Source organism: Myotis myotis, unplaced genomic scaffold (genome assembly GCF_014108235.1).
Source record: "Myotis myotis isolate mMyoMyo1 unplaced genomic scaffold, mMyoMyo1.p scaffold_m19_p_1, whole genome shotgun sequence".
NCBI classification, from domain to species: Eukaryota; Metazoa; Chordata; class Mammalia; order Chiroptera; family Vespertilionidae; genus Myotis; species Myotis myotis.
This window is the reverse complement of record NW_023416313.1, coordinates 141,062,603-141,077,922: the sequence shown is the minus strand read 5'-3', so window position 1 is coordinate 141,077,922 and position 15,320 is coordinate 141,062,603. Positions and strand designations below refer to the sequence as shown.

Sequence of the window (15,320 nt, the reverse complement as noted above, 5' to 3'; positions counted from 1 at the left end):
CGAAAAAAACAAGTATTGGGAATAGCACTCAAGAATTTAAATAACAAAACAAAATGAATGAGATAAAATATTAGTATAGTAAAACCACAATATAATGGACTAATTCGGGCGTGGGGGAGTTCGTTAAAGTCGAAAGTCTATTACATAATAAATTAGGTTGTCTGATTGTGTGTATGTTAAAAAATTGACGAAGTAGTTTACCTATTTTTACTTATGTAGAAATGTTTATGTAATTAAAATTAAGTATGTATAAAAAGTTTGATTTCACCGAAAAGTTTTCTATATGTATTACAGTAATTTTAAAATCACCTGTCACCCCGAGTAAACAAATGCACACAGGTGGTGTCATGTGGTATGATCATATGCTAATCATTCACCAAACACTGTTTATGACTGGTGACTCTTGGATTTAAATATGTAAACTATAGTTGTAGATGTGTAATTTTTACTTATGTTGACAAAATTATTACAGTGTTTTTTCCAACATACAGCCTATTCACTAAAATTTGTTAAAAATAACAGTGAATTAATACCAAAAATAACCAGCTAATTTAATTGTCAGCAAATCTTGGTTTTAAAAGCATTTTAGAATTAACAGGGTGTTAATTTTTACATATGACATACGGACCAGAAACTTTGTTAAATCTAGGTCTGCAAAATCGAGGGTTTAGTGTAGTGATTTAAAAGAGAAAACAAACGATTGGAAAAGAAACACACACAAAATGAATCGAATAGTACTTCTATGTTGGAAAATGACCACATGTACTTCTGTTAAGTACAGTTAAAAACCTGAAAATTACATGTAAAATAAACATAAGACTGAAAGGTGAGGGGATGAAAGCAGACCAGCTGAGGATCTTAGAACCCAGGAATGACATAGCAGAATGAAGAGGAAATCTAGACATTCTTATCTGAAGTAAAACTAAGAGAATTTGTCACCAGCAGACCTACCCTAAAATAAAGTCTATAAGAAATTTCTGAAACAGAAAGCAAATAATTAAAGGTACTAGAGGCCTGGTGCACGAATTTGTGCATGAGTGGGGTCCGTCTGCCCGGCTGTCGATCTGGGGCCGATCAGGGCCGTCTTTCCCAGCCCTGATTGGGACCATGGGGGCCGGCTGGCTGGGGAGGGACTGTGGGAGGGCTCCAGAGCATGTCCAGCCCTCTCACCCATTCCCAATCAGCCAGACCCCAGCCGCAAGCTAACCTACTGGTTGAAGCATCTGCCCCCTGGTGGTCAGTGCTTTTCATAGCGACTGGTTGAGCAGTCGAACAAATGGTCAACCAATCGGTTGGACACTTAGCATATTACACTTTTACTATATAGGATAATTGTGAAACATCAGGAAGGATGAAAAAATAAAAAGAATAAAGGCATGTTGTCTTTTGTGTTTTCTAAATCATGTTTCATAGTTGAGTCAAAAATTACAGTAACATTTTATGTGGTTCAAATGTATGTGGAAGAAGTATTTAGGAAATTACATTATGTACAGGGAAAGGCAAAAGAACTTAGAGAGAGGTAAGACTTATAAAATGTTGGTACCAGTAGACATATTTAAAAAGAAAACATACAAAAAATACACTCAACAGCACTATATAGATAAAAAAGGAATTTAAAAATTCAAATAACCCACAGGAGGACAAGAAAAAGGACACAAAAATAATCATGGAAATGAAAAATAGTATTTGTTAAATGGTAGGCAGTTCAAGAAAAACCTAGTGATCTGGAAGAGGAATATGAGGATTTGTTCATAACAGAGAAAGATTGAAAACGAGGTTTTGTGAAAATTAGAATAAGAGAACCCAAACATATATTTAACTAAATAAACAAGATGGAGGCAGGGCAGTATTATAGAAAACGCTGCTTAAGCCCTGGCCTAGAGGCTCAGTTAATTCGAGTGTCATCCTATACACCAAAAGGTTGAGGATATAATTCCTGGTCAGGAGGCTTCCAGAATGCAACCAATCAATGTTTCTCTCACATCAGTGTTTCTCTCTCTCCCTTCTTCTCTCTCCCCCAAAATCAATAAAAACATATTCTCAGGTGAGGATTATGAAGTAAAATAAAATAAATAAAATAAAATAAAATAAAATAGAAAATGCTGCAGAAAAAGTTCTTGAGGATCACAGGGCTTAATGAGCCAAAGTAGTGTAGTTTGTGGTGAAACTGCATTCTTGAGCCAAAAGACACTTGTAAAAATGAGTTATACTGGAAGCATTTTGTGGTGTGTGTTTTTCCAGTAATGTCAACAATGAAAACAGATAGCCCTGGTAATAACTTCACAAACTAGTTACATTATCATTCAAGAGTGAGAGAAATAGACATTTGGAGACAGTTTATTTTTTCCTAAAGAGATTAAGTACATATTTAGGGAAGAAAAACTGAACCTAGAAAGAAAAAGATACAAGAAGCAGCAGTGAGCACAGGTATGGGGAAAATATGAATAAATAAAAATGAGCATTGGCCATTAAAAAACAACTAAATTTTGGTAAAATGGTTAAAATAATTAAAATATTAGTGAAAAATTAATCTGTAAGAAGAGAATGGATATTGTTGGGTTTATTGTTTTAAGGGACTTGTATTGCTGAGGTAGTAATGAGGAAGCATCAATTAGCTTTAGATTATTAAATCAAGTATGTATCTTTTAAGTTATGTTCTAAAATAACAGGAAGAGCGTATGTAACTTCCAAACCAGGTTGGTGAGGTCTGGGGGTGAAATAAAGAAGATAATGAGCCCTAACCAATTTGGCTCAGTGGATAAAGCATCAGCCTGTGGACTCAAGGGTCCCAGGTTCGATTCCGGTCAAGGGCATGTACCTTGGTTGCTGGCACATACCCAGTAGGGAGTGTGCAGGAGGCAGCTGATCAATGTTTCTCTCTCATCGATGTTTCTGACTATCCCTCTCACTTTCTATTAAAAAATCAATTAAAAATATATTTTAAAAAAAGAAGATAATGGACAGAAAATAGGATAAAAACAAGCAAAGAAAACACATGTTCAGAGAAAGCACACTATAAAGTAGGAAAATACTCTAAATTTAGATTGGTAAGAATGACACATAAATAGCTTAGACTTTTGTGTATTAAAAAGATAGGATCTTAAATTGCATTTTAAAGAAATGACTTTAACACAAAATAAATTAATGAGATTCTAATCTTTAAAAAGAAGTCTTGTCTTTAAATGACCCTAATAATAGTGTAAAAAAGAACAAATTCTTTAGGAACATTGAATAGTTGAATCTATTCGTACCTTTAAACATGTCTCAAAGGAGTTAATAAGTTTAAGCATACAAATAATTAGTGAAGGTCTAAAATAGCAGTGATTAAAGTATTGGTTTTTGAAAAGGGTTTATAAAAGGAAGCCTCGAATATAAATAATTACTCTCTTCGTTTCCACAATATGCTGAAGACCCTAGCAGAGCAACAACACCAAATGAATAAGTGAATGTTACTAAGGATTAGAAGAACTAAAATTATCATTTGTAGCCTGCATGATTGTCTAACCTAAAATAATGTAAGAAATTCTTCTATAAAGTGTTTAGCAAGGTTACTGGATACAAGAGGTAAACGATTCTATCAGGGAGGGTTGCTAGTGAGAAGGAATGGTAAAGAAATTGGTAAACAGAGCAACTAATTGTACAAAAATGTTTACTTTGGGAATTTATGAAACTAAGAAGAATTTTTAACTGGCATAAGAAGAGTGAGAGCAATTAGTTTTAAGTGTTGTAAGGTCTTTGTATTGTTTAGGAAGAGGGTAAACACGAGTCCCTCCCAAACCCCATCCATGGTTTCACTTTTCTCAGTTTCAGTTATTCTTGATCAATCATGGTTCAGAAATATTAAGTGGAAAATTCCATAAAGAATTCATAAATTTTAAATTGTATACTGTTTTGAGAAGCATGGAGAAATCTTGCCCTCCCTGAGATGTAAATCATTCTTTTATCCACCTTATCCATGCCTCTTCGTAGCCATCATGGTTTTCAGATGGACTGTCACAATATTGCATTGCTTGGATTCAAGTAACCCTTATTTACTTAGTAATGGCCCTAGCGTGCAAGAGTAGTAATACTGGAAATTCAGATTGCCAAAGAGAAGCCATAATGCGGTTCTTTCAGTGGTTCTCAACCTTCTGGCCCTTTAAATACAGTTCCTCATGTTGTGACCCAACCATAAAATTATTTTCGTTGCTACTTTATAACTGCAGTGTTGCTACTGTTATGAATTGTAATGTAAATATCTGATATGGAGGATGGTCTTAGGTGACCCCTGTGAAAGGGTCGTTCTACCGCCAAAGGGGTCGCAGCCCACAGGTTGAGAACCACTGCTTTAAGTGAAAAGTCGAACATTCTCAACCTCAATAAGGAAAGAAAAAATCATGTTGAGTTGCTACGATTTATAGTAAGAACAAATCTGTGAAATTGTGAAGAAGGATAAAAATTCATCCTAGTTTTCCTGTATTGCACCTCAAATTGCAAAAGTTATAGCCACAGTGCGTGAAAAATGCTTAGTTAAGATGGAAAATATATTAAATTATGGGTGGGAGACATGAACAGAAAACTTGTTCTGAATGATGACAACACGTTGCACCAGAAAGCATTGCACTTATATGAAGACTTCAGTAAGGAATCCCTGAAACAAATGTCACCAAACCATTTACTGCAAGTAAGGGATGGTCGCACAGATGCAGGAATAGGTTTGGACTGAAAAATACAAAAATTACTGGAGAGGCTATCTGCCCATGAAGAAAGTACTGCCATATCTCCAGCAGAATTAAAGAAGTTGATTACTAAGGAGAAAGTTATGTATATATAGGAAAAATAGTATATTAGGGTTCAGTACTACCCAGAGTTTCGGCAGCTATTAGGGGTCTTGGAACATATCTCCCAATAAGGCGGGACTACTGCACATTGATTCACTTTAGATTTTAAATTTGCCTATTAAAATCTTAAGAGGTAACTATTCAAAAAAGTAGTAGTGTGACTTTTTAAATAGAAGGTAAATTGGGATTTAAAAATAAAGCTAGAAATGTTAATTCCCTATTGTAATATCAAACACATGTATGAATGTTCTCTCAGTACTTTTCTTCTCTTAAGTTTTAAGCAGGGTCTGAAAACTCTTGGAGTTTTGGAGAAAATTCAGACTTATCCAGAAGCATTTTATAGCATCTTCTGTCATAAACCTGAGAATCTTTCTGCAAAAATACTTAGAGATCTTTTTACAGTACACACATGTGACGCACAGTCTTTGGGATTTTGGAACAGTTACTTACAGGCTGTTGAGGGTATGTGGATGTTTTATTTTTATCTAACTGTCTTAGAATGTTTGTTTCAGTATATTAGTTTATTTCTTTGAGTTTTGCATTTTGATAATAAGAATTTTCATTGGCTAACTCCATATTTACAAAACATTTAAAAATAAGTTTGTGTGATTGAGTTGAAATTGATGAGGAAAGGTTAAGAATAAAATTATATTTTACAACGTTTTTGTTAATATAATTTGAGGTAAGAGGAAGTCTTCCTAGGAATTTTAAATATATGGGTGATGGCCACTGCATAGAATAGTATAAAAGCTAATTGTTTCATCTTTCTCAAACTTGTTAATTACTCACCCATTGGTTAGGACTATGATATTGATGTTTATCATTGAGCATTAGCAATGTAAAATCTTTTTGTTTAATAGAGTGGAAAATATTTTAACTTTAAGTTGAATCTTCTTTCAGACAAGTTTTTATTATTGTTGTTGTTTTACACAGTTTAGTTTTTCTCTGCATTTATTGAACTAATTAAGTGATTTTCAACCAGTGTGCTACAAGAATTTTTTTTATATATATGTATTTTATTGATGTTTTACAGAGAGGAAGAGAGAGGGATAGAGAGTTAGAAACATCGATGAGAGAGAAACATCGATCAGCCGCCTCCTGCACACCTCCTACTGGGGATGTACCCGCAACCAAGGTACATGCCCTTGACCGGAATCGAACCTGGGACCTTTGAGTCTGCAGGCCAACGCTCTATCCACTGAGCCAAACCGGTTATGGCAACAGGAATTTTTAAAATATGCAGTGCCTGACTATAATAACCTAGAAGTAGTGTATGATATATTAATTGTTTTTAGAATATTATATCCCCAAAAGACGGAATTTCATAATCCACTGAACCTCTTGGATTCTGATGACTTTATATTAGAGAAGGCATTCAAATATACAATGAGTAGGTCAACTAAGTGATTTTGTGAGTCCTACTTTGAGATTCAAACATTTATTGAATGTACTGTTTTCCTATTACCACACTTTACTTAGTTATTTAGTTTGCCCAACATAGATGTGGGAATCTCTGCCTTTCAACATTCCCAGTCAAGATGGGGAAGAGTCTATGATGGTAGCAATATATAATGAACTTATTTTTCTTCTTCTTGGTAAACTTTTCAGATGGTAAATCTGCAACAACATTGGAAGATATTCTTATTTTTGCAACTGGTTGCAATTCCATTCCACCTGCTGGATTTAAACCCACTCCTTCAGTTGAGTGTCTTCATATGGATTTTCCTGTTGGAAACAAGTGTAATAACTGTTTAGCTCTTCCAATTACCAATACATATAAAGAATTTCAAGAAAAAATGGACTTTTCCATAAGAAACACTTTAAGACTAGAAAAAGAAGAAAGCTCTCACTACATTGGACATTAAGATGTTTTGAACAAAGAGATGCTTCTTTAAAGCTGCTATTGATATTTTTGTTTCAGAAATCTGTCCATTATCACTTTTGAACAAACTTGTCAGCTTCTTGGTCCAATAAAATTTATGATGTGAATATTAAGGAATGTTTTGGCCATTTAAACTAAAAAAATTTTGTTAAGGTATACCATTTAAAGTTGATGATGTTTTTCTATTTTGTTAGTATACATGCTTTATAATGTTCAATATAAATTTTTTTAGAATGGCTGTTAGACTTTCAAGCATAGTAGCATGGTATATATAAGAAAAAAACTTGTACTCACTATTTTTGTAAATTTGGATTAGCTATAGGATGCCACATTTCTAATTATTATTTTATTTTAAAGCATTAAATGGAAAAGCTAATTGATAAATTCTGTTATATAAATCAAAGGCATATTCTGGGGTATGTGTTACATATATCCTTTTCTAGGATGGCACTAAATTGGTTGTTAAAAATGTTTTTTTAGATTACTGATTATATTAAAATAGACCCACACTGCAATTAGATTATGCCTAAGGAAGTACGTATTACAGAAAAAGCGGAATTGCACAAATATTCTATAATCTATGGACATTCCATAGTCTTAAAAATACTCCTGAGGTGGATAAAAATATATTAAAAAGTGTATTCTTTAAAGCCTTGGCTTTAATCATAGGAGTTTTTCCCCATGTTAGATCCATACTCATTTCAGGTATCTGAATGATATCTGTGGGTTGTCATATGGTGGTTTGGCTATTTGACAGGTATTTATTTTTAAGATGATAGTATGATAGGTAAGCTCGCACCATTGCTTTCCTGCTATTCTTTTTGCTCTTGAAAGGTATCTGTTATTTTATTAGCACCACGCTCTAACCAACTGAGCTAACCGGCCAGTGGTATCTGTTATTTTATAGGTAATGTAGAAATATGTAAGAAAGAAATACAAATAGAATGGAAAACCCACGCTAATCTCACCATGCAGAATTAACTGATGTGTTTCCGCCTTTCCTTCTACAAACTCTTTTGTTCCATTTACTAAAAGTAACAAGAAACTATGTAAGAACAATTTGAAGTTTATGTCCCGATCCATAGTCATGTCACCATAATTATATACACTTTCACAAAAGAAGAAATTGGAAAAGTCTAATTTCTATAATGTTATCAAATATAAATGGGTTTTCCACCAAAGTAAATCATATGAGACGTAAATTGCTTAGCTGCAACCACAGTTTTCTTCTTTTTCTTTTTTTAAAATATTGATTTCAGGGAGGTATGGAGAGGGAGAAAGAGAGAGAGAAACATCAATGATGAGAATCATTGATCAGCTGCCTCCTGCACGCCCCCTACTGGGGATTGAGCCGGCAACCCGGGAAAGTGCCCTTGACCAGAATCGAACCCAGGACCCTTCAGTCCGTAGACTGATGCTCTATCTGCTGAGCCAAACCGTCTAGGGCCTCATTTGTCCTGATACACAAAATAGGTGTCAGCTATCATCATATTCTCATTTTCCCTGAGAAACATTCCTAAGTTATTGATTTTTGTTGTTGTTAATCCTCACCTGAGGATATTTTTGACATTGATTTTTTAGAGAGAGTGGGAGGGAGGGAGAAGGGGAAAGAGAGAAAAAGAAACATTGATGCGAGAAAGAGACATTGATTGGCTGCTACCTGCACATGCCTCAGCCAGCCAGGGATTGAAGCTGAGACCCTTCCATGCTTGGGCCAGTGCTCTAACCATTTAGCATGCCAGCCAGGGCAGTTACTGATATTTGTAAAGAAAAATAAAGGGATTGATTTGACATTGGTAATATATCTATTAATACCAAAAGAAAACTAAAGCATAGTCTTAGTGTACTTTTCTTTGTTATACTTACTAACAGACCCAGCAAATTAAAGTTTCACTTTCATTTAAAATGTTTAAGAACATTAAGGTATTTCTTTGTCTTTTGTTAAATTTTTAGATTACTGAAAGTAATTAAAAGGACCTATTATTAAAAAAGGGTTTGAATATCTAATATAAACCTCAAACTTGCCGTATAGCTTTTATTTAAAATGTTTTGATAGATTGGCTACTTCATTCTTTAATCTACCCAGTTTTATGAACTTTAAAAAGCCTCTAAAGCCCTGACTGGTTTGGCTCGGTGGATAGAGCGTCGGCCTGCGGACTGAAGGGTGCCAGGTTCAATTCCAGTCGAGGGCATGTACCTCGGTTGTGGGCACATCCCCAGTAGGGGGTGTGCAGGAGGCAGCTGATTGATGTTTCTCTCTCATCAATGTTTCTAGCTCTCTATCCCTCTCCCTTCCTCTCTATAAAAAAATCAATAAAATATATTTTAAAAAAATAAAACTCAAAAAAAATCTTTTTAAAAAAGCCACTAAAATAGTACAAACAAAATCTAAATAAATTTCTGGTTATTTGTAGTTTTAATTAATTTCCCCTGCAGCAGTAATTTAGCTGATGATTACTGTCACTTTTTAGGTGGGGAGGGATGGGAGAGGAGAAGGGCGCTTGGTTTGGCTACAATTAAAAACATTATGGTATTTCAATTCCTCCTTTCACTGATTTTATGTGTAGACAAGGCCTTCGGGATAAGGTGGTATAAATAATCATAGGATAGGAACAGTTTAAACTGAAGCATAAGTATTCATATTGAAAAATGTTTTCTGCATGCCATTTAAGGATGTTACATTAGTATGATGTTTTAAAGATTAATCTGTTTAATCAGGGCATATCAGAGAAACTTGTAGGTTGTTTTCTGCAGTGTTACAATGTCAACTGGTATTACGGTTTTTTTCTATTGTTATAGCCAGTGCACAATTCTTACTAATGTTGATTTTAAAAAGGAATAATGCTATAATCCTTTGTAAATATGTGTATGTCTTAAATATCTTAAACTAAATGCCATATATTTCAAGCTTGTTTCCTATTGTTCTCAATGTCAAGGAAAATCAAACATTTGCCTATTATGCATCTACTTTTAATGGTCTTTAGTTGGTTTTATATTCATTGTTTTAAAAGCTTTACACTTTTTGGTGTGAGAACTTCATTTGAAAGTCTTTTACATAATTATCTACAATTATACTTGGTTGTTTTAAGGTAAATATTCTTTAAAATATCAGAAACTAGCTTATGATTTTATATTTTGTCATATTTAATTCCTATTTTATGAATAAGCCATTCTCTGTTTGGAAGTAAAAAGCCTTCATTTGATTACTAACTTGAGAAATAAATCATTTTGGCTTCTACTTTATATCAAAACTTTCAATAATTTTTTTCCCTAATTATGTGGAAGCTAGTGTAACTTTTGTACTCAAAACTAAATTCTAAGGGGAGTATAATAGTTAAATTTTTCAGTGACTGCCTGTAGCAGTCATTATTATTAGAACGAGATTCTATTTATAAATCTGTAATCTTTTTATGTAGTGATTATTAGCTGCTTCATTGTTACTTTTACAGTAAGCTATTAAACTAGTTTTTATGCTTCAAATAATGCAATACAAATCATAAGAACACACTGAATGATGGATTGCTTGATTGTGTATTACATGTAGTTTAGGAATATTTGGGTTGCTTTGAAGTAACCCAGTTTTAAGTTCTCATTTTGACTTTTTCAATTGCCAAACATATTCCAATACCTACTGTATGTGAACAGGTATTGTGCTAGGTGTTATTTTGTGTCAGCCTATTTCTCCCTTTTTTTGGACACATCAGAAGTAGCCAAAAAACATGACACTTAAGTGAAGTTTTTTAAATAAATGTGTTTATGCTACTAAAAGTGAAGTGCTTATATAAACTCAACTTGTCAGAATTTAACAAGATTAAGTTTCCCAAATTATTAAGTAGATAGAAGATTCCACATTTGAGAGATCCTGCGGTTGGCTTATGCCTAGTAAACTCTTAAATGAGCTGTTCTGAGATATTCTATGTTAAAACTGTCCCCTAATGGCCTATTAAGCGTGGCTTAGTGGTTGCCCTATGACCCTGGAGTTCAAGGTTCGATTCCTGCTCAGGGCACATGCCCCAGTTGCAGGCTCAATCCCCAGTACGGAGCGTGTAGGAGGCAGACAATGATTCTCCCTCTCCCTTTTTCTCTGAAACCAATTAAAAAATATATTTAAAAAACTATCCCCTAATAAAAAATTAGTTTGCCAGAACAAATTATTTAAACCAAAAATCTGGGTAGGTAGAGCTGGTTAAAGGGGTACAAAAATTAGGTTAATTCTTACTCTGAAGCCACGGTTTGATTATTTCTGGTTCTGATAATAATGTAACAAATAAATACCTTAGTCTTAGCTTTACAGCTAAGACTACTTGTCTACTGCCAATCATCTGTGGGGCATATTTTTTTTAAATTTACATTATATGCACTCCTTGTTCAGGAGAGGTTTTTATCATTTTTATGTAGATACTATATATAAATGTCTAGCATTTTCTTAACTTTTTTGTTTTGTTAATTCTCATCCGAGGATCTTTTTCCATTGATTTTTAAAAATTTTATATTTTATTGATTTCAGAGAGGAAGGGAAAGGAAGAGAGAGGTAGCAACATAAATGATGAGAGAGAATCATTGATTGGCTGCCTCCTGCACGCCGCACCCTGGGGATTGAGCCCACAACCTGGGCGTGTACCCTTGACCGGAATCGAACCCGAGACCCTTCAGTCCGCAGGCCAACGCTCTATCCACTTAGTCACACCAGCCGGGGCTTTCCATTGATTTTTTAGAGAGAATGGAAGGGAGGGGGAGAGACAGAGAAGGAAACAACTGTGAGAGAGACACCAATTGGTTGCCTCCCACGTGTCCAACCTGGGATAGGAATCCAGCCTGTAACCGAGGTCCATGCAGTAGTGAACCCAGGACCCTTCCTTCGGTTTGCAGGCTGACACTACTGAGCCAAACCAGGTAGGGCAGTGGTTCTCAACTTGTGGGTCGCGACCCCTTTGGTGGTCAAACGACCCTTTCCAGGGGTCGCCTAAGATCATCCTGCATTTCAGATACTTACATTACGATTCATAACTGTGGGGCGTGGTTACGGTGTTTTGGCCAGGTCCAAGCCTCGGACTAATGAAAGGACAGGGTCCTCTCATTGCCACCTGCAAGTCCCAGCTGGAGGGCAGGGCCCTCCCAGCACAATTATAGCCAACAGCTGTGGTTGTAAGCTTGTACCTACGGTCCAAACACGTGGCCCCACGTGCCTTGTGATAGAGTTCGGGTGCATGTAGTTTAGTGAGGATGAAACTCACGAGAATGCTGTAAACGACTTGATCACGCCCCTGCTTTGCCTCTGGCATCTGCTATAAAATAAAGACACGGCTTGTGGGCACTGTCGTTGTCTCCTCATCAGGGAGGCAGCGTCCCACGGAGACCCAGCTTTCATTCTCTTGTCCTTTCATCCCCCCCACTCAGGGTCACTGAACCAGGCTGAGCTGGCATGGCACATAAGGCGCCCTGGGGCTGAGTATGCCATGGCCGTGCCGGCTCCCCACACATAACAGTAGCAATATAACAGTTATGAATTAGCAACGAAAATAAGTTTATGGTTGGGTCACAACATGAGGAACTATATTTAAAGGGCCAGAAGGTTGAGAACCACTGGGCTAGGGCTTTCTTAGCATTTTAACCCTTTGTGGTCGTTTGTCTACTCTCAGCCACCAAAGTTTTTTTACCGTTCCGGTCATATGTCTGCTCTCAGCCACCACAGCAAGGAACCGTACAAATCTTAACTCTATTCATTCATGTATCAGGTCATAATTTCCCTGAAAGCTCTTAAGTGTCTAAGCGACATTGTCACGAACCAAAACATTGCCCCGACAAATCGGAGATTCGAAACTCAATATAAACAAACGTGGTCGTTCCACACTCGCCATGCAAAACACCGTGGCGAGCCAGTCACCTTTTGAGAGTGAAGAAATCGACAAGCTTCAGAGATACTTCACAGAATTTCAAATAAAGCTTTAAAATTACGTTTAACTGTAATTAGGCATTCTCGCTTGTTAAGATATCTACACTAATAAAAGAGAAACATGGTAATTGGCGTACGACCGCTACCCTTTTCATTGGCTAATCAGCGAGATATGCAAATTAACTGTCAGCCAAGATGGCGGCCGGCAGCCAGGCAGCTTGAATCTAACATGAGGCTTGCTTGCCTCAGTAATGGAGGATCGTTGGAGGAAACCAACGTTCCCCGCCTGCGGCTGCAGGCCTCTGAGCGGGCAGTTTAAGAAAACATTGTAACAAATACCGCCGGACTTCAGCCAGCAGATTCGCAACATTGTAAGCAAAGGCCAGAAACCTTTCAGCCGGGAGGCCTAAGAGCTGGAGCCAAGCCTCAAGGTAAAGCTGGCCCAGAATAAAAAAAAGAAAAAGAAAAAAAGGAGCGGTTGGGAACTTCAGTCACTCCCAGCCTGAAAACAGCCCTCAGCCCCTCACCCAGACTGTCCAGGCACCCCAGTGGGGACCCCCACCCTGATCCAGGACACCCTTCAGGGCAAACCAGCCAGCCCCACCCATGCACCAGGCCTCTACCCTATATAGTAAAAGGGTAATATGCCTCCTGGCACCGGGATCAGCGTGACAAGGCCAGCGCCCAAACCCCCTGATCGCCCTGTGGCTCTGTGTGTGACAGGGGGCAGGGCCCCAATCCCCTGAGCAGCCCTGCTCTGTGCCTGATAGGGGGGAGCTCCCCAACCCCCCCCCCCCCTCACGGGCCCTGCTCTGTGTGTGATGGGGTAGAGCCATAACCTCCCCATCGGCCCTGCCCTGAGTGTGAGAGTGGCGGCGCCCCAACCCCCTGATCGGCCCTGCTCTGTGGGTGATAGAGGGCGGCACCCCAACCCCCTGATCCGCCCTGCTCTGTGTGTTACAGGGAGGAGCTCCCCAACCCCCTGATGGGCCCTGCTCTGTGAGTGACAGGGGGAAATGCCCCAACCCCCTGATTGGCCCTGCTCTGTGCATGACAGGGGGTGGCGCTGCAACCTGCCCATAGACCCTGCCTTGAGTGTGACAGGGGGCAGTGCCCCAACCCCCCAATCGGCCCTACCCTGAGCATGACTGAGGGTGGCATTGCAACCTCCCTATCCTCGCTGCTCTGTGCATGACGGGGTGGCGCCCCAACTCCCCAATAGGCCCTGCTCTGAGCCAGACCAGGGGCTGCACCTAGGGATTGGGCCTGCCCTCTGCCACCTGGGAGCAGGCCTAAGTCAGCAGGTCGTTATCTCCCGAGGGGTCCCAGGCTGCGAGAGGGCACAGGCCGGGCTGAGGGACGCCCCCTCCCCCCGAGTGCACAAATTTTTGTGCACCGGAACTCTAGTTTCAAAATAATACTCCAAAATGGCAAAAAGAAAGTTACCGAAAGAAGTGTACTGCGAATCTGAAAGTAACGATGAAGAGTTTTATTTTGGCACCTTGAATACTGACTCTGACGTAGAAAGTGATAAAGTTTGTAGTGATTCTACTAGTAGTGACGTAGTTCCAAAAAAGAATTAATAAATCTTGTTTATCCTTCATAATCTTGCATGTTATGTATCACTGCTCTTTCAATGGAAATTAATTCCGACCAGTACGACACCCATGTCCAAATTTAATACAACCGCAAAGGATTAATGTGACATGTAGTCTTAGGGAGAAGTCTGGTGGAGCTGAAATGGTTAAATGATAGATTTGCATTTGAGAGTAGAAGTACCCAAATGAACAAGATCGGGCTGTCAGATGTTGCAAGATGAGCAAGCCTGTGTATTTTCTATTCCATGGACACAAAAACTGAAGTAGAACTTTCCAAAGGGCAGGAACTGTCATTTCTGTTTAAAACACATCTAGATCATTGGTGATTCCTTCAAAATATTGTGATAGCACTGGCCAGGTGACTCAGGTAGTTGGAGCTCTCCTCTGACACCAAAAGGCTGAGGGGTTTGCTTCCTGGTCAGGGCACATATTTACGTTTGGTGTTCCATCCCTGGTTGGGCACATACAGGAGGGAAGTGGTAGATGTGTCTCACATCAATATTTCTCTGTCTCTTCCTCCCTCTCTCCATCCTTTCCTCTAGTCAATAAAACATATCCTCCAATGATGATAAAAATAACTATTAAAAATATTAGTGATAGCACTAAATAAAGCAGTAAATATTTCAGTTAATTTCTTAGTGACTATGCCAATTAGCTATAAAAATGAGAGATAATTTAATTCTTAAAGGTTCGTAACTTTTACCAACCTCTCCCTATGACCTCCAGTTCCCAGCCCCTGGTACATATAAGTCATACGATTCAGTAATGAACTTTCACCTTTAAGATGAATAAGGTCAGAGGACCTAATATATAACATGGTAACTGTAGTGATAACTACATTATGTAATTGAAATTTGCATAGAGTAGAACTTAAGTGTTCTCATATATATGGTGATGGATGTGATAACTAAAGGGGGGAATCCTTTCACCAGATATATATATACATATATATATGTCAATCATCATGATGTACACTTCAGATATCTTACAACTTTTGTCAATTATTCCTTAATAAAGCTGAAAAAAATAATAGGTGACACCAAGACATTAACTGCAAGAAAGAGATGGTTACAGAGATTCAGTAATAGTTTTGGACTGAAAAAATTACACAGGAAAAAAGAATGTAG

General features: G+C 37.7%; 1 protein-coding gene across 4 annotated transcripts in view; it reads left to right on the top strand.

Annotated features, from left to right (window-relative positions):
- G2E3 (G2/M-phase specific E3 ubiquitin protein ligase) overlaps positions 1 to 6,815 on the top strand; it is a 70,878-nt gene extending 64,063 nt beyond the window's left edge. For all 4 annotated transcript variants that reach the window (XM_036354000.1, XM_036353984.1, XM_036353992.1 and 1 more), the window contains 2 exons: positions 5,095 to 5,282; positions 6,429 to 6,815. In XM_036354000.1, the coding sequence (XP_036209893.1) occupies positions 5,095 to 5,282; positions 6,429 to 6,685 (445 nt within the window). In that variant the 3' untranslated portion in view covers positions 6,686 to 6,815. The remainder of the gene's footprint in view (positions 1 to 5,094; positions 5,283 to 6,428) is intronic.
- The last annotated feature ends 8,505 nt before the right edge of the window (positions 6,816 to 15,320 follow it).